The sequence below is a fragment of the Chlorocebus sabaeus genome, chromosome X (assembly GCF_047675955.1).
Source record: "Chlorocebus sabaeus isolate Y175 chromosome X, mChlSab1.0.hap1, whole genome shotgun sequence".
Classification (NCBI taxonomy): Eukaryota; Metazoa; Chordata; class Mammalia; order Primates; family Cercopithecidae; genus Chlorocebus; species Chlorocebus sabaeus.
In genome coordinates this window covers 121,628,359-121,649,117 of record NC_132933.1, presented here as the reverse complement: position 1 = coordinate 121,649,117, position 20,759 = coordinate 121,628,359, and the positions used below count along the sequence as shown (strand labels likewise).

Genomic DNA, 20,759 nt, shown 5'->3' with positions numbered 1-20,759 from the left:
TAGGGGCCTGTGACCAGCTGTTCAATCTCTCCACTGAGGACAGAACAAGAAGAAACAGACGTAAGCAGCATGAAGAATTTAGGCTGTAGCTCATACGGAAGAATTTCCTGATGCTGAAAGTTGTTAAAGCATTAGTGTGAATTACCAAGGGAGGCTGTAGAATGTTCTACTCTTTCAGAATACTATAGATTCTTCTGTGCTTAAAGGTTGAACATTCTGAAATTTCTGTCTAGCCCCTAAGATGCAAGATCCATTATTTTGGCTCTTTTAAAACTGCTCACCTATGCCAACTGATAGCACTGAAGACAAGGTATGGGGATTCACATTCTCACTCTGTTTCAATCTTTCATTTTTATGACAAACTATTCTATATCCTAGTGGTATATTCCCTCTCCTTTTGTCTGGCGATAAAGAAGGAAAGAATTAAAAACCAGGCAAGCTTCTGTAAAGACCTAACAGAACTAGAATTAAACCCAGCTAAAATTACATTTCGATCATTCTAGAAAAAAATATATAGGGATAGACTGGAATAGCAGGAAGTTATTAAGGTCAAAAGATAAGTATGATGGCATTCATTGGACTGAGATAATCTTTGTAAGTACCATTATTTGTTGAGATACATAAAAGTCTCAGATATATTTCCCTCTCAGTATCAAGGGTGACCCTGTCCTCATCCCTAAACACCAGTTTCAAGCCATCCTAGCAAAATCTCTTGGAAAGGTCATTTAGCCCTGGGTTTTGTTTTGTTTGTTGGCTTTGTTTTGTTTTGCTTTTGCTGTTGTTTTGGCAGTAACTCCATTTTCCCCTTCTATGTCATGCACACACAAAAAGCAAAGCTATCACAGCTCCTTCCATTGTGACAGTCACAGTTTGGAATTATGTTGGGTTTCTCCTCTTTCTGTTGGTCTTCACCTGTCAGCAACTATCCATAACATAAAGGCTAGGGGAAGGAATCAGTTGTCATTACTATTGCTCTGTTACAACACATTGGAGGGTGGCTTCATACAAATGTCACCTTTATACAAATATAACAAGGTATAAAGACAGTTAAAGAATTCTCAATATCTAGAATTTCTAGCAAAGGGATGTAACTATCAATATAACAAGTTCAAAGGGCATTATATGGCAAGTGTGGAGGTAGGAGAGTTGCCAGGGTTCCGAGTAACTTTTGGATTTCTTTGATGTTGTGCTTTCCATAAATCCTTGGACACTGAAGGGCTAACTGGCTGCCAGGAGGTCCACCTGAATACTCATTTTTCTCTCAAGGTAATAACACTAATTCATGGCTACAGAAGAAATGCAATTAAGTATTTCTCAGCAAGCCCTGCATCCCAGCTACCATAAACATATACATTGTATTTTTAAGAGAAGGCAATTGGCATTTCAATTGTGAGGTTTGTGAAAACCATGTGAATAGTTAATAAACTACAGTAATTAGTACAGTTGTCCCTCAGTATACGCTAGGGGTTGCTTCCTGGCCCCCCGCAGCCCCACTCCCACGGGACTCTTGAGATACAGCAAAATCCATGTATACTCAAGTCCCACAGTAGGCCCAGCTGAACCCATATCCGCAGGTTTCACATCTCTTGAATATTGTATTTTTGATATGCATTTGGTCGAAAACAATCCACTTATAAGTGGACCCACACAGTTCAAACCTGTATTTTTCAAGGGTCAACTCTATATAGAGAAGTAAACATTAGGCAAGAGACTGTGCCCGGTAATTCTCAGATAACAAGAAACTACCATCCTGGAAACAATACATAACGAGACCTCGTTAATTTCTTTCCTAAATTGCAGATTAATTAAAGACAGGAACTATACTTCTGGCCTCTGTTAAAATCTGCTGAATTGAACAGTGGGTGGGAATTCAGCTGCAATGTGATCACAAGAAATAAAAGGAAGGTTATAAAATCTGTATGAAGTCAGAATTTTAAAAACCTGCCTAGTCATCCTGAAGAGCAAAAACATAAACTTATAAAGATTTTGTAAAGAGTAGAAGACAAAATAAGTTACTTTCTCAAATTGTCCAAAATTTACTTTACAGATTAAAGTAAATGTCCTTGTGTTGGTTTATCTGTGATGGTATCACACATAAAAGGCTAACAGACTTCATCTGGACTTAGAAGGTACGTGTAGAATGATCTGGCTTAAAATATAGGTATACACAAAATTCACACTTGGGACCCTTGAAAGGAACTGCACAGGCAGACAGCTTTTCTCTAGGTCAGTGGTTCTCAACCGGAAATGATACCATACCCCAGAGGAAATATAACAATGTTTGGAGTGTCGACCAAAAACATCAGAGAAAAACATCTCCAAATATGTTGAATTTATTTCTGAATTAGAAATGAGGATTACAACCCAAGATGCATTTGAAGAGGAGACGACAGAGGGAAACTTTTATTGGTAAAAGCAGAAGTTTACATAAGCTGCTTGGAAACATAGTTCGTTGGTTTCAGATGCTCAACGCTAGAACTGGTGTCAGTTTATTAGTGGAGATGCCATTACTGGGCAGATGTTCTTTTGAGAGCATCTTACGTGCACTGCTGCAGTCCTAACAAAGGAATTTCTTGTGGGGTGACTTTAGAAAGTCCTTGAGACCGTCTTTATCTCAGGCATGTAACCATGAACCCTCCTCCTTTCATTCTCTGCTGGTTCTAGTTAGTTTGGGACTGACAAAAAGTGATTTCATCCTGCTATCTTTTACGGGAGACAGGGAGACATTTTTGGTTGTCACAACTGGCGGGGGGTGAGGGGGTACGTTGAGGTGGTGCTACTAGCATTTAGTAGATAGAGGCCAGGATTCTGCTAAACAGCAGTACACAGGGCAGCTTCCCACAACAAAAAACTAGAATGATTCAGGCCAAAGCATCAGTAGCACCAAGGTTGAGAAACCCTGCCCCAATGTTAACATCTTACATAACCATATGGTTCATTTGTCAAAACTAAGAAATCAACATTGACTCATCACTATTCACTACACACAGACTTCCCTGAGAGTCCTGCAGGGCATTTAATAAGCCGGCAACTATCCTCTACAACACAGAAATTGGGAGGCTATGATGGGCCTATTCAACTGCCAAAATGCCACACTGTTTCATAAACTGAGGGTAGAGAGAACAAAAAGGAAATTAAAAGCCCCAAACTAGAAGTCACAAGGAAACATGCTAAAATTGTAGACTCAGATTTGAAATCAAGTTGCTTCTCAAACTGACAACTCTATGCAGTGTATTCCAGGATAAACAGTTGCAGAAATTTATTTATTTCATCATGGGAAATAATGATCCCAAGCAAGGTAAAGCAGGTCTGTATGTGTGTGTATACATGTGTGTGTGTGTTTTGATTTTACTTAGTAGAGGTCATAACCATTTAGAGAAAAAATAAGAACTAAATATACAAATATTAAATACCTACATATCCATAAATAGAATTTCTAAACATTTTTATTTATGGAAAACATTGTGGGCAAACCACAGATTTTTAAAAAGGGTAATCTCTCCTTTGTGGCCCATATGGTTTGGCTGTGTCCCCACCCAAATCTCATCTTGAATTATAACTCCCACAATTCCCACGTGTCATGGGAGGAGCCTGGTGGGAGGTGATTGACTTATGGGGGTTGGTCTTTCCTGCGCTGTTCTCGTGATAGTGAATGAGTCTCACGCTATCTGATGATTTTAAAAACGGGAGTTTCTCTGCACAAGCTCTTTTTTTGCATGCTGCCATCCACGTAAGTTGTGACTTGCTCCTCCTCGCCTTCTGCCATGATTTTGAGACCTCCCCAGCCATGTGGAACTGTAAGTCCAGTAACCCTCTGTCTTTTGTAAATTGCCCAGTCTCAGGTATGTCTTTATCAGCAGCATGAAAATGGACTAATACAGTGGCCATTTTCATTTGCTATTTTCATTAGTAAAATGTTCCCTTCATAAATCCAAAAAATCATTTCAATGTCATTGCCATTGTTAATAGGTAATGGCATCAATAGCTGACAACTCAACTTTTCTGTCCCTTGTTATAAAAAGCCTTAGCATTTGGAAAGATTTGCTGAATTTAAATTGATAAAAACTGTTTTTTGAATTACAGTCTGTACACAAAGATTTATAACTACAAGGAAAATGGTTAGTCAGGGTCAGACAGTATAGGACAGGCAGTCCCTGACTGTTCCCTGATCTGTTAGTACAATTTCTTTAACAACCTCGAAATCTACCAAGGGCATCAGTGGAATATTTTACATAAGAGAGAAGTCTGCACCAGCAAAGAACATAAAAGGAGGAACAAGAACAAGTTGTAAAGAATATTAATGACTCTTCTTCCAAACAATCCCGATTTTTATGAAAATCAAATGAGTGATTAAAAAAATCTCTAAAAAACTATACAAAACCCGCAAGTAACAAATAAAACAGAAGGAAGGTGACATTTTGATCCTCTTAGACACAAGATACTTGCATTTTACCTTTGAGTTACTGAGGAAACTATAGTGTAGGGACACAAGGGATCATTTATATGAGGTTCTATGCAATAGTTTTTCACGTCTTGCTCTTAGTGTGTGTTTCTATTCAGAGAACAGTTGGTCTCATGTGACAAGCCACACTCTATGTACAACACTGTTTTCTGTATCTTATAGCTCTGTTACAAGAGATGTTACCCAGAAGATCAGGTAAGACTTTGCTGATCATGGCCAAGCTTTGAAATAAGTACAATAATCCATTTCCCTTTCTGCCTTTATAACATTTAGCATAGAATCAAAGAAACTTAGGGATAAGTAACTTTTGAGATAACCTGTTTTAACTTTATGTTACAGATAAGAAAAGGCCCAAAGAGGTTAAGGAAACAGCTTAAGATTATCTATGATTTTAATACTGAAATATATATGCTTAAAATAGTCTTAAAAAGACAGGACAAAAGTGATTTCCTATGGGAAAAAGCAGGGTGATCCCCAAAATCTTTTGAATCTTTAATTTGTTTGAAAGTACTTGAGTCTGATAGCTAAGTAAGCAAGACCCACTTAGGACAATGTCCAGGAACTAAATCTTCAACTGAATTATATGCCGATAACATGGCTGTGAGAGCCAATGGAAGGTGCAAGTGAATACCCTACAACACTGATAAATGCATACTTATATCTCGTCTGAACACCTCCTTTCCCCCTTCTTTTCAGCATTACATGTCCCTCGTACCATTAGATGCTACGGCACATATGAGCTACCTGGACTGACAGGTGCAGGTCCATATATATTGAAGTGGCAAAAAGGAAAAAAAGAAACAAAACTCTGTGAGCTTCTCAAATCAGCACAGTTTTCGTGTTACACGTTTTAATTATGTCAATGTGTTGTTCCCATATAACAGTTGGCTAATATGGAAATATATTTATTAGACATATGTTTATGTTGCTCTCTGGAGAAAGGACTTTCCATTCTATACACTGCCATTTTAAACGATTCCAAGACAAAAATAGCATCCAATGGCAGTTCAGTAAAGAGGGATATCATTCTTTGTACACTCAGAACCACCTTGGATGTCCACAGTGATATTCATGAATACACGGGGGAGAGGTAGAAGCTCTTCTTTACATAAGAAAATGGTCTAATACATGCAGAAAGAATGGTAGAATTAGGAAACCACTATTAGGCAACCACCAATATTATAACTGAATTAGACACGGATCATCAATAAATGCTAAAACCATAGAGTGAAAGGTTAAGGAATGGATATTATAATATGTCAAAATATCCAAAAATTACTTTCTAATTACAAAGGGAAAAGGATATTTTACAAGGAAAGTATCTGGCAGACACCACCTTAACCTTCTTAGTGATACCAATAGGAACAAAATGTTATTTTGTCCCTCCAGATTGTGATACAGTGGTAGGTACAGAGCATCATCTTACCGTCTTTTGGCCAAAAAATGTTAACATTAATTGAATCACAAGGGAACCGTCAGAAAAGCCCAGAGTATGGGATATTCTTCAAGAAAACTGGCCTGAACTCTTCAAAAATGTCAACATCAGCCTGGCGTGGTGGCTCATACCTGTAACCCCAGTACTTTGGGAGGCTAAGACAGGTGGATCGCATGAGGTCAGGAGTTCAAGACCAGCCTGGCCAACATGGTGAAACCCCATCTCTACTAAAAATACAAAAATTAGCTGGGTGTGGTGGTGCCTGCCTGTAATCACAGCTACTCATGAGGCTGAGGTGGAGAATCGCTTGAACTCGGGAGGCAGAGGTTGCAGTGAGCTGAGATCGCGTCACTGCACTCCAGCCTGGGTAACACAGTGAGACTCTGTCCCCCACTTAAAAAGTCAGTGTCATTAAAGGAAAAAAAAAATGCTGGGAGACTGTTCAAAACTAAATGAAGGTACAGAGACATGACAGACAAAAACCTTGACTAGATGCTGGAAGAAAACAGTGGCTATAAGGAACAATTCTGGGGCACTGGGGAAATTTCAGTGTGGACTGCATATCAGATGGTATTACTGGATTGCTGTTAAATTTGTGTGTAATGATAGCACTGCAGTTATGTTAGAGAATGTCCTTTAAGAAAATGGTGTATGGGGAAGTGTTAAGGGGTTTATGTTGTGATGCTCCTTTACTTTTAAATGGCATGGGGGAAAATGTGTTTGTGTGTATATGTACACAGACAGACACATACATAAACAGAGCTGAGAGGGTGGAAGAGGTAAGCAGAGCAAAAAGCAACCATGGATTGTACAGATGTATGATACAGATGAGTGTTCCTTAGACTATCCTTTCAACTCTTCTTTGTGCTTGAAACGTTTCCAAAATAAAACATTCTTTGGAAACCATTATTTCTCCCAAGTCACTCCTTCACGGGAAGGGGTTGTGGGCAAGGCAGGAGGGTGGGCAAGAGTGATTTTAGTAACTGTGAAAGGGACAGGGCAATGGTATTAATGTCAATAGTAATGAGTGTGAAAAGTTCCCCAGGATTCGTTTTCTCTAAAAATACAAACCTAACGCAAAATTGATTTCCTCCCTGTCCTTGTCATGGTTCTTAAAGCATCTCCTCATCTGCTCTGCCTAGATGTGCTTTTCCTAGATCCCTAAATGTGAATCTCCAGCCATGAAAATGAGTTTAAGAGTCCCCACATGTACAGAATTTTTTCTTGTTTAAAGTAAGGATTGAGAGGTCAAGAGTTGTCTTTGTGAGACAAGAAGAAGCAAAAGGCTTCCCATAACTACCGTCTTGGGTAGAAATCAAGTATTTTATTTAAAGTTCTGAAGATAATGAGCAGGTAGGAGGCCAGCAGTCACTGCTCTAAATATTAATCAGGACTCTGAATCACCCATTAAAGATAAAATCAGCCCAAACAATAACACATGGTGATTATCCACTCTTCATTTCCATGTTCAAGGACAACTGTCCTGACCTCAGGCCCTCCACTCCACCTGACTAATAAACCAATTAACACCATGGCCCCAGGGAACATACGCACAATTTCAAATCTATGCAAATCCCTAAGTATACTCAACAGTATTAATTTATGCTACAGAGTTCTAATTTAACAGGAAAGTTAAATTAGAAAAGTTTCACGTATACATGGTAAAGCACATATATCTGTCTATAGGTACCATGGAATATACTTTCCCAAGTGTGGCTCAGGACACATTATGTAAAAGAACAAGATATAAAGTTACCTCTTCCACTACTACCTCCTACAATCCTTTAAAATCCAGTTCAGGAAAAGGCAAAATTAAAGGAACAGAAAACAGAGCTGTGGGACTTAGTGAGATTATAAGAAAGCATGAGGGAATTTTAGGGGGGAGGGGAGGGGAGGCGAGGGAAGAGAAGGGAAGGGAAGGGAAGGGAAGGGAAGGAAAGGGAAGGGAAGGGGAGGGGAGGGGAGGGGAGGGGAGGGAAGGGAAGGGGAGGGAAGGGAAGGGGAGGGAAGGGAAAAGAGAGAAAAGAAAGAAGAAAGAGAAAGAAAATGAAAGGAAAGGAAGACAGGTAGGCAGGAAGGAAAAGACAGAGTGAGAGGAAGAAAGGAAGATTTGGTCATAACAATAAAGTGCTACTTTAGAAGGACGAAGATGGAAAACAAAATGACATATGCTTTTCCTTAGCAATAACTGTATGAATAAAACAGATTTCAACTACAACACAAACCTATCTTCAAAATCCTGGTGAAGAAGCCATTACTCCACATAGAGAAGTTAATCAAACAAACCACTTAAACAGATCATCATAAAGCTTAACCCACGGTAGCTTATAATTTTTAAAAATAGCAATTGGAAATCAATATTAAACTTAAGACAATGCTGATAATACTCTGATAAGGGTCTTTTCTGAAAATTGCAGGAATTTTAACTAACTACTCATGAGCAGGCCTGGTAAGAGGTCGGTGATATCGCTCAGTTTTTCATGGCAGCCAGCTATCTCTGTGGAAGGCTGATTGGACTATTAGGGTCTACCTTCAATTCTGGGAATGGCCACCTCTTTATAAATATCAAATTGTATTAACTCTTACTAATTACTTAGTTACTAGTGAGTATTCATCCGTCCAAAAGGGGTGTAAAAAGAATGTCTATGGAACCAAAGGGCCCACAGTCTGATTAATAAACAAAAAGCCAAAGGAAACCTAAGAGAAGTAGGGGTTTTAGGTGTTACTTTCGAGATGGAAAATGTATTAATAAAATGGAATTGGCCAGGTGCGGTGGTTCACGCCTGTAATCCCAGCACTTTGGGAGGCCGAGGTGGGCGGATCATGAGGTCAAGAGATCGAGACCATCCTGGCCAACACGGTGAAACCTCATCTCTATTAATAATACAAAAATTAGCTGGGCATGGTGGCATGCGCCTGTAGTCCCAGCTACTTGAGAGACTGAGGCAGAGAATCACTTGAACCTGGGAGACGGAGGTTGCAGTGATCCAAGATGGCACCACTGGACTCCAGCCTGGCAACAGAGTGAGACTCTGTCTCAAAAAAAAAAAAAAAAAAAAAAAAAAGTAATCAGTTGGCCCGGGGAATGCTGTCTAAATCTAACCAGCCAAAAGTCTCCTGATATGGCATTTTAACATTTGCAGAGAAACAGAATCTCTAGAGTCTCTAAAATGCAATCCACAGATGATGTTTTGTTATAGATAAAAGAAATTGTTAACATTGGCAGGATATTTTCATGCCACAATACACTTTAGATAATCATAGCTAACATTCACTGGGCACCTTCTATGTATCCACCACAGCTCTTAAGTGCTTTGCTTCTATTGGTTCATTTAATCCTCACAATCACCTCCAAGAGTTCAGGGGCCAGGAAGGTTAAGAAACGTGTCCATAGTCACACAACCAGCAAATAGCAGAGCTGAGATTTAGACCCAGGCACAGTCTGGTTTCAAAGCCTATGCACTTAACCACTCTGCCAGTCACTACCCCAGGTATTCTGGAATGCTTTATCATTTATGTGTTAATGATCCTCCTGCCTCAGTCTCCTGAGTACCTGGGACTACAGGGGCCCACCACCATACATGGCAACAATAATACATTGTAGATTTCAAAATAACTAAAAGAGTGGAATTTGGAATGTTTCTAACACAGACAAATACTTGTTCTCAACAGTTGAGACTGTAATTTATTCTCATTTTCATATCATTCTACATTATTACAACTGTGCATAGATGGTATTCATTTTTGTCATAGGAATAGAGAAATTCAGAAGATAGATGGAAAAGCAACTTATTCATTTTGAATACTAAGTATAACAGGAGGCAGAAAACAGATGTAAAATAAAGATTTTGACACTCCAGCTTTCATAGGTGAAGCATATTGAATACCAAGTTGGTATACTTGACGCTATCTAAACAATAAAGTTCTTAACTTGTTTACAGAAGAAAATACTACAAAATCAAAATCACAAAAAGATATCTGCACTCTCATGTTCACTGCAGCATTGTTCACAATAGCCAAGATGTAGAATCAACCTAAGTGCTCATCAGTGGATGAATGCATAAAGAAAATGTGCTGTAAACACATAATGGAATATTATTCAGCCATAAAAAAGAATGAAATCCCATTATTTGCAGCAACATGTATGGAACCAGAAGACATTATGTTAAGTGAGATTAGCTACACACAGAAAGACAAGTATCCCATGTTCTCACTCATGTATGGTAACTAAAATAAATTGAACTCATGGAGGTAGAGTAAAATCATGACTACCAGAGTCTGGGAAAAGTAGTGAAGATCGGGAGATAAAGAAGGGATGGTTAATGGGTACAAAAATAATGGGTAAGAAGAAAATATGATCTAGTGTTTGGTAGCACAATAAAGTCACTATAGTAGTCAATATATTTTTAAATCTTTTTACAGATAGGGTCTCACTATGCTGTCCATGTTGGAGTGTAGTGGCTATTCACAGGTGCAATTGTTGTGCATTACAGCCTTGAACTCCTGGGCTCAAGTGATCCTCCCACCTCAGCCTCCTGAGGAGCTGGGGCTACAGGTGCATGCTACCATGCATGGCAATAATAACTTATTGTATATTTCAAAATAACTAAAAGAGTGGAACTGGAATGTTCCTAACAGAGAAATGATGAATGTTTGAGATGATGGACACCCCAATTACTCTGACTGTGTTACCCTACAAATACTGTATGCTTGTATCAAAATGTCACACGTAACCCATAAATGAGTACTATTATGTGTCCATAATAGTTAAAAATAAAATATTTTAAAACATACTTTTTTACCTGTTAAATGACTGGCAATGCAGGTTTGTGAGATAATTCTTTGCGCTATGATGTTACAATGGCTACGATGTCACAAAGTAATACGAATTTTTAAGTTCCATTATAATCTCTTCTTAAACTGATCTTGTGGGACCACCATAGTATATATGGCCTGTCATTGACCAAAACGTCATTCTTCACCACATGACTGTATAAAGTTTTCCCACCTAAAAGTGATACTTGGTTTTATTTGAAGATAGACTAAATAGCTATGTTGGGATTAGAGTATTTTCAATCAAGATGTGTGTGTGCATGTATGTGGTTTGGAGAAAGGGTGTTTATTATTTATCTATCTCATTCTATTACAATCTAAAATTCATATAAGGGATCACATTAACACATTAACACCATGTTATTTCAATCTAGTCTCTGAACTGGTTGAAGCCATAACATGATATAATTGTATGATGTAGACTAGATTCATTGTGACACTGTGGGCCTGTTTCCTCATCTGAAAAAGGAGATGTGCAGATAATCCTCAAGGTTCCTTCAGGCAGTCTATGTGACTCACTGCCAGGGCAGGTTTGGCCTTACTAAGGTCATAAAGATCAATCTAATCTCTCAACAGGGCTGTTTCCATGGAATATGAGATAGGAACAAGCTGGCAATATATTAATTACAGCTGTATCTCTAAAGCGAACTCGTTGCAAAACTTTACTTCTTGGCCGGGCGCGGTGGCTCAAGCCTGTAATCCCAGCACTTTGGGAGGCGGAGACGGGTGGATCATGAGGTCAGGAGATCGAGACCATCCTGGCTAACACGGTGAAACCCCCTCTCTACTAAATATTACAAAAAACTAGCCGGGCGAGGTGGCGGGTGCCTGTAGTCCCAGCTACTGGGGAGGCTGAGGCAGGAGAATGGCGTGAACCCGGGAGGCGGAGCTTGCAGTGAGCCGAGATCTGGCCACTGCACTCCAGCCTGGGCGACAGAGCAAGACTCCGTCTCAAAAAAAAAAAAAAAAAAAAACTTTACTTCTATCACTACCAAAATGAGTCAGTTTCCCAGTAAATGTGTTGACTGCAATATGCTATTAATGTGGAAACATATCCTGTTGCCTCATTTAGTATCTACAAAGATACCACTGTCAAAGCCATAAATTTATAGTGAATATTCCTTTTTCATATCCATGGATGTGACTTCATTTCCTGGCTTAATGGATAATTCCTTGGAAGACCTATAGTGATTTTTAAATAAGCAGAATTTTTCACTTAGACCTGATGGGTGATTTCCTTTTCTAAGTGGCTAGTGGGGGCGGGGGATATGAGAAAACGTTTAATAAATAATCCAGAGAGTGTGGCACAGAAAAACTTCTTGCCAATACTGGGCCCTTGTCTGAATCAGAAGATTCAGTACCTTTCTAACTGTACCAACTTGAAAAAAAGTAAGGTTTCCAGTTGGTGACAAGAAATCAAAGGAAATGAAATCTGAGATGCAAGGAATGCATTTGTAGGATAAACAAGTACTTTGTTACCGTTTACCTCAGGCTGGTAGAAATAGAGGCCTTTGAGCACAAGCTTGCTGAAGGAGCCAGCCCAGCCCCATTCTCAAGGTCCTAGGCTTCAAACAAAGGGCAGAGGACATTTTCACTCCTGTTATCTTTCCCTACAGCAAACATTGTATTTTTATGCACGTTGCACAATGAAAGGCAAGGTGACCGCCAGTGCACCTGGCCAAGGAAAAGCATGCCAGGGCCAGGACGTGGATTCCTAAGTATTTACAATGGATCCATTCAACCTGACTGCAAATTGCTACAAAGCTGAGAGGCTCCCCAAATCTAAGTAATGTAAGCCTCACCATACATACAGAATTTAGTAGCATCTGACTAGAAATACTCAATTTGCCAATACTTCAAACTCATTCTTCTTCCCCTCAAGGTCCCCTGTCTTGTTATACCTTTTCTTATTCTATCCAGGACTCAGGAAAAGTAGCTGTTGTTTGGCCTCGGGAAGCTGGAGAGCAGAAGTATCAGAAACTACATATTTGGGAATGAGGTGATAAATGTGGCGGTGGGCATACTGGACTAGGAATCAAACTCTTCCACCAGCTGAGGGACTTTAAGGGCACAGATCAATTATTCATCCACTTAAACAATAATAAAAGCAAAATCTCCAAAGCCTGACTATTCTGTTCCCCTCAAGGACTTGGTGAGGATTAAATGAGAGAATTCATGTGAACAAAGTTTTGTTAGGAGCAATGGTAACAATATTATTTATAAGCATAATAGGTACAAGTGGTAAGGAGAAGCTGTTTCATGATAGTGAAAGCAAACTATGGGTGGTTATGAAACCAGATTAGGAAAGGTCTGAGAGTTAAATAGAGAAATTAGGATTTGTTCAGCAGACAACAGAAGGATACTGACATTTTCAAGGATGGCATCATATGGTGAATGCTTTTCTCTAAAACCAGTAATGAAGGCAATAAGGCCAATGAAAAGGATTGGAGTGTGGAGTGGAGGCTTGCTAGGAAGCCAGTGCAATGATGAGAAGGCCTGGAAACAATGTAAGGATGGCAATGGAAAGCAATCAAACAAAACATGTTTCTTTCCCTAAAAAAAGAGGCAGCACTTTACTAATCTTTTTTTCTAATTATAAATGTTCAAAGAAGAAAACTCAGAAAATAAAAATAGTACAGCGAAAATCAAAAGCCACCTGTTACCACCATTCATATCTTGACTGATTTCCCCCCAGTCTCATAGAAAACATTTCAAGGTTGGATGCCGTGGCTCACACCTGTACTCCCAGCATTTTGGGAGGCTGAGGTGGGTGGACAGCTTGAGCACAAGACCTTGAGAGCAGCTTAGGCAACATGGCTAGAGACCCTGTCTACACACACACACACACACACACACACACACACCAAAAAATTGCCAGGCGTGGTGGTCCATGCCTGTAGTCCCAGCTACTCAGGAGGCTTAGCTGGGAGGATCACTTGAGCCCAGTGGTCAAGGCTGCAATGAGCCATGATTGTGCCACTGCACTCTAGCCTGGGTGATGAAGTTAGACCCCTTCTCAAAACTAAACAAAACACATTTCACATTTCAAAGAGCTTGGAGACTGACTGGCCAACCAGGAGGCATTCAATAAATATGCAAGGATGGATTGAATTCAAAGCTTTGATACTGAGAATACAGAGTTGTTATTACAGAGACAGAAATGTAACCAAATCAGAGACACGGGCTTAGGGGAGTAGGAGGTTATCCAGCACAAGGATGCAGCAGGCAGAAATGGAATAGGTTGGTCTCCTGACAAGGGGCGCAGCCCAGGCAAAGCAGAGCTTCTGTTTGGCCACCCCTTATCCTGACAACCAAATTTAAGAGGCCCAGAGGCTGCAGTGAGGATGGTGGTGGCTTCCTGATGAGTCAGTACTCGGGGTGAGAGAAAACAAAGGCTCCAGCGGGCCCGGAATAGAGCCTAGTTTACTTTGCAGCAGGGGCCATCACTGAACCTTACCTTTAACCCAAGTCACAATACACACACATATGTTTATATATCCCTATATATGAACACGTGTGTGTGCTTCACCAGAACTGAAAAAGTAACTGAGACTTGACTAAAGGTGAAAAATGATTAGGACCTGTAATCCCAGCACTTTGGGAGGTGGATTGCTTGAGATCAGGAGTTCGAGCCCAGCCTGGCCAACATGGTGAAGCCCTGTCTCTATAAAAAATTAGCCAGGCATGGTGGCAGGTGCCCTGTAATCCCAGCTACTCGGGAGGCTGAGGCATGAGAATCGCTTGAACCAGGGAGGCGGAGGTTGCAGCGAGCCGAGATCACGCCATTGCACTCCAGCCTTGGCGACAGAGTGAGACTCTGTCTCAAAAAAAAAAAAAAAAAAAAAAAAAAAAACCAAAAGATCAGGAAATAACTCATGTTTATGGCAAGTTGTTTTATAATTGGATTTTAAAAAATCAAAATGAATCTAGATTGCTTGTGGCCATTAATATTCATTGTATGAAAGTTACTTGTGTCTACATTTTGATGATTGATTGGATTGATCATCTATCTGCATTTTGGAAGGTTTGGGTATGAGGAAGAAAAGATATTTATTTCTCCACATGTATTTTACATTTACAGCTAATTTGCCATAATTTTGGCAAAATAATTCAAACAGTATATCCCACTTTACATACATGAACTTATTATGTGTGCATCCGGTAAATGTGTCCAACTATTAAATAAATACTCAAACTGCTTTAAACACCTAAATATTCAGAGTGTTTTGCCCAGGAAGCCTTCTATAGTTTCATCCTAGTCTGTGGTCAAAGACTTCAGATACAACCCAGTTAGCTCTACAGCTAGTTCTATTTTGTAAATCTCAGCCATTGTTAATAGAATTAGAATGGATCAAGAAACCCTACATAAGAAAAACAGCTCTTAGCACTTGAAAAAATAAATAAATAAATAAGAACACCGTGAATAATGTGATACTGAAAGTATCTTACTCCTTCAATACTGATAGCATTACAATTAGAACAACTTTTGAAGAAAGGCCACAAAAAAGGTTTGTATTCTTTTGTCTGGCAATCACACGCCTGAGAATTAATCCTATAAAGAAAGCTTCAAAGATAAAAGCTAAATGATAAGGATGATTGTAGCACTATTTACCTAATAAAAATTAGAGGCCAGGTGCGGTGGCTCACGCCTACAATCCGAGCACTTTGGGAGGCCGAGGCAGGTGGATCACCTGAGGTCAGGAGTTTGAGACCAGCCTGGCCAACCTGGTGAAACCCCGTCTCTACTAAAAATACAAAAATTAGCCGGGCGTGGTGGTGGGCACCTGTAATCCCAGCTACTCAGGAGGCTGAGGCAGGAGAATCACTTGAACCCGGGAGGTGAAGGTTGCAGCGAGCAGAGATCGCACCACTGCACTCCAGCCTGTGTGACAGAGTGAGACTCCATCTCAAAAAAGAAAAACAAAAACAAAAACAAAAAAAAAAACAGAGAAAAAAAATTAGAGCAATGTGAATGTCTATCAGTGGAGTGCTCAGGCATTTGGGAAGAAGAGGGTGTTTCTGGGGCACTGACTATGACAGAGAAAAAGCAATGGGACAGGATAGGAAATAGAATGGACCAGAGTGTGTTCAGTTAGTGATGGACATTAGCAGAGTACACACTTCTAGACTTTGGAATAATAGGGGAATGTGAAAGCTACAAAGGACATTTTTTTAAAAAGGATAGCTGTGCTAACAATTTACCAACATCCATTGAAAGGAGGCTATAATGACAGAATTAGAGAAAGGACTCAGAGACTAAGAGACTCGCCTACAAAGGTCATTTTCTTATATACATAGGATTTCTGTGGCTAGAGACTTATTTCCTCCCTTGCTGAACTTCTTCCCTTCCAGCACCTCAGTAACTGTGGGGTCCCTGCTGCAGATGGAGATTTCTTTTCCTTCCTCAGCACTGTCTTCTTTCCCAAAACCTAGAGTTCCAGAAGCTGCTTACTATAGAGGTTCCAAATATCCCAAATCCCACACCTACTGAAGAGCTAATATGAGAAACTGAAGCTCTGTGGGTTTTTAAATTAATTTCTAAAATATGAACGAATACATATGTTACCTAGAAGGTGAAAAACTTACAAATTGGAAGCAGCTCCGGACACTTGGCTCAATGTTACTGCCCCCAAAGGATGCAACTTCACCCAACTGTCTTGGAATTTGGATAGAATCATGCAGCAGGAGACCCAGCCTGCGCTGGTCACAAAATCCTGTTGAACTTGACACTTGCTTGAAAAGGTCTACAAAGGAAGAAGAAAATTGCAACAGTCAAAACACAGCACCCATGGATGCCAGCAGAAACTGACGTCCAACTCAATTCCAGTAGCAATTCTCAAGAGTAGCCAATATTTCCACAGAGTGGGGTTACTTCTAATTTGTGCTAATCTGGACATTTATTATTTTTATGAATCAAGTTAATGATCACTGTATATATATGAAGTGTGATAACTTTTACTTAAACTATGTCACTGCAAGAAGCACAAGCTTACGTGTACCCATGACACTTAAATTTCTTCTAAGCCAGAACACAATCCTTGGGAATTATTATATATAGGATGTAACTACATCAAAAAATAAGTGTTTTAGCATTAAGAGACATATAACTGGCCCAAAACACCACCCTCTTTGGATACCAGAGATTCAAAAATGTACCACAATTGGGACTTCTTTATGGAGTCATAAGATCACTGAGCTTCCAGTCCATCATGTGTGTGTTCCCACAGGATACTGTGCATAGTTTGTTGTTGTTGTTGTTGTTGATGTTTGCGATGGAGTCTTGCTGTGTCACCCAGGCTGGAGTGCAGTGGCGCAATCTCTGCTCACCACAACCTCTGCCTCCTGGGTTCAAGCCATTCTCCTGCCTCAGCCTCCTGAGTAGCTGGGATTACAGGCACATGCCATCACGCCCAGCTAATTTTTGTATTTTCAGTAGAGACGGGGTTTCACCATGTTGGCCAGGCGGGGGTTTCACCATGATGGCCAGGTTGGTCTTGAATTCCTGACCTCAAGTGATTCACCTACCTCGGCCTCCCTAAGTGCTGGGATTACAGGTGTGAGCTACTGCGCCTGGCTGCATATTTCTAATTAATAGCTCATATCACGTCATGCTGGCATTGATTTAATATGTGTCTATCTTTTTTGGCAGGAGAATTATATCCCCTTGAGGGAAGGAACCATATCTTGGTCAGTTGTGTGCCAGAAGTATCTAGAGTAGACTAGCAGTACCCGGTGGAGAGTAGGTGCCCAATATATGTAACAGAATGAATGAACATACCAAATGCTTGCAATATTATGTTTTGTTCTCAGATATAAAAATTTAATCATACCTTATATTCACCTAGAAGTTGCCCCTTCAAAAAAAGTAAATCCAAGAAAGCTTTCTGTACCCATAAGCACACTTTAAACTCTAGGAAATTAAATGCTTTAACAAGATACTTAAGATGACATAAAAAATTGAGATTGTACGAACAGCTTTTTATCTTCTCTCCGATACACATACCTAGATGTTTATGTTCAAAGTTATGAGTTATTTTCAAACATCTCATTTTGAATTTAATACTTTTGTTTCACCAACCTAAAACCATGTTCCCTCTTAGTAGTTATTTGAAACACCGGCTCAAAGCTTCCTCAATTATTCAATTTAATATTACATTTACAATGTGCTGTTACTATACCATATATACGGTAGATTAAAACCTAATCTATAATAAGTAACTACAATGTTTAAAGGAGAAAAGCACACAGATATCCCATCTTATCCAAAATACATTTTAGCATGGTTAATAAAAGCTGTTCAGTTATTTTTCTTTGGTTCTCAGGATGAGAAAACTCAAGCGGACACTACATAAAAGTGAGAGTCAAAATGGTTTGTGTATTTTGTGGCTTACTCCTGAAGGAGAAATGATCAGGAGGACACAGAGTGGCTTTTATCTCCTGCCTCTCCTGAAGCTCAGCACATCTCCTCACATGTGTGGCTAGGCCTTAGGGGAAGAGAGAAAAGACCAGCTAGGCTGGGTTTGTTTAATATTCCTACTGGAAAGATTGCTTATAAGCATTTCAAGGGGAAAACCAAGTGCAGCCTTTCACAATAGGAATGGATGGTCACTTGGTCATCTGAACCATCACTCCTCTAGCATTTGCTTTTAATTTGGTTTTAAAATTTTTAAGCAGAACCCAATGCGTAATCAAAAGGAAATTCTGTAGGGTGGTACGTATCTACCCTTTAAGAAACAGCAAGCTATCTGTCTCCCAAATAATAAAATGTTAGTCACGTCACCGAATTGGATGTATCAGTACAACTTGTAGTAAGATGATTATAAAATAATGTTTCTTGAACATGAATGTCACATACTATTCTTTAAATAAGAATCCAAAGACTAGACAAATGCAGGGATTAAATCTTCACACTTATTTTTCCGACTTATAGAAAGAGGTTAGAAAATCAGACTTTATCCCCTAGGAACATGTGTTTTATTCAGACACAGTCAGTGTAATGTAAAATAATACTTGGACTGGAAACGCTAATCCTCATTCTCTATTTAAATGCCTGCAATTTAATGTTTGACAAGGAATGGCACAAACCAAATTTTATGACACTCTAAAAGCAGTTCTACATCTTACATGAGGAACCTGCTGTCAAATAAGAACAGTCTGTCATGTCCCATCTAGAACTAGGGTAATTAGCCAACATTAATAAAATACAGCGTTAGTATACACGACTTACATCTGTACTTGTCTTCCAGATGTGCTTTACACAGGGAAATGATGCCAGTTTTAAAAGACAGGACACGGATCCTCCCTGTTCGTCCCCTATTATGAAGAATCAAACCAGAAAACAATTACTGACACTTTCCTAGAGGGTAAACACTTCTACTTAAGCATAAAGCCTTGAAAAGGAAAAATAAAAGAGTAAAGTGGTGTGAACTCTATTGACCGCTGTTTTATTAAGATTGTTTTGAACTTTTCCAAATTCATTATCTCTTTGACTGATGACCTACAATACAATGGAAATTCAACCAACTTGACAACTGAATGTTTACCAAGTTTCAATTCCTAAAAACTCGTATTTGAACTGCAAAAGTTCCACATAAATTAAGAAAAAAAATTCTATTCACCTATGGAAAGCCACCTTGGTTTAAGTTGGTAAGCGGAAGAATTACTACTCTTCACCAATCTACTTTGGTTATTAAAGCAAATTACCCACTTTGGTCATTGAAGCCAAAAAAATTACCGGCAACTAACTGCTCTGCCCTCTTAAATGCTTAGATCTTCATCAGACTGCCCCTTACTGAAAGAAAATTAATCACTTCAGGCCACATAACACATAATATAAAATATAAATGTTTATCTGTATGAGAAAAATATGATACTCTATTAAACAGCATTCAAATACATGATCTAAAAAATAAATTTATAAATAACCTGTTGCTATATCAATGTTTTAATATAGATTGCTTTTATTTCACTTTGCATATAGAAAACTGAAATAAAGCATTCCACCTAACAAATTTATTAATAAGCTAATTTTATCCATGGTGAAAAAAAGGAAAAATAAGAATGAAAAGTTTTCCATTTTGTAGAAAATGTCTTTCAAGACATAGAATCAATGTAAATGCCCATCAATTACAAATTAGATAAAGAAAATATGGTACATATACATCATGGAATACTATGCAGCTATAAAAAAGAATGAGATCATGTCTTTTTAACTGGAGGCTATTATCCTTAGCAAACTAATGCAAAAACAAAAGAGTAAACACTGCATGTTCTCACTTATAAGTGGAAGCTTAATGATGAGAACTCACGAACACAAAGAAGGGAACAACAGACACTGGGGTCTTGAGGGTGGAGGGTGAGAGGAGGGAGAGGAGCAGAAAAGACAACTATTGGATACTGCGGTTAACCCGTTTATGCTGGAGGTTGCAAATTATTTTTTGTGAAAATCAGACCTTGACAATGACCTTGAGCAGTAGGAGATGAATAATTCCCACAAAAGCTTAGTGTTCCAGTAATGGAACACCAGGCATAAATGGGTTAATACCTGAGTGATGAAATAATCTGTACAACAAACCCCCGTGACACGAGTTTACCTATGTAACAGACCTTCACATGTACCCCAAAACCTAAAATTAAAGTTAAAAAATGTTTTTCAATAGTTTTTTGGCTTCTTATTTTATTATAGAAAGCTACTGGCCCTTAGATATCGGTAAAAAGAAAAAGGAGAAAACATTTTCGAATAATTTGCTCATTAGCACTTCAAAATCACAAATGATATTCCCAACTGCAGTTATTTTCGGTGAACAATATGCTCAACTTTCAACTATTAAAATTTATTAAATCCCTCAGTCAAAAAGAAATACTGGGCACTAAGGGACTAACAAAATTCCTATCATTGGAAAATTTTCTTATCTTTTTTCCTCTTAAGAAAAGGTTGTTCAAAATTTAACAAATCCACTTTATACAGCAACTTCAAGGAGTTAAAATTGTCATCAAATAATTTTCAGGCAGGTAGAATGGAGTTATATA

The 20,759-nt window shown here is 39.0% G+C and overlaps 1 protein-coding gene across 7 annotated transcripts in view; it reads right to left on the bottom strand.

The window, feature by feature from the left end:
• The window catches only part of DMD (dystrophin), a 2,258,239-nt gene that overhangs the window by 69,047 nt on the left and 2,168,433 nt on the right, over positions 1–20,759 (bottom strand). For all 7 annotated transcript variants that reach the window (XM_037986581.2, XM_073013821.1, XM_073013822.1 and 4 more), the window contains 2 exons: positions 18,958–19,043; positions 16,317–16,474 (listed from right to left, as the gene is read on the bottom strand). In XM_037986581.2, the coding sequence (XP_037842509.2) occupies positions 16,317–16,474; positions 18,958–19,043 (244 nt within the window). The remainder of the gene's footprint in view (positions 1–16,316; positions 16,475–18,957; positions 19,044–20,759) is intronic.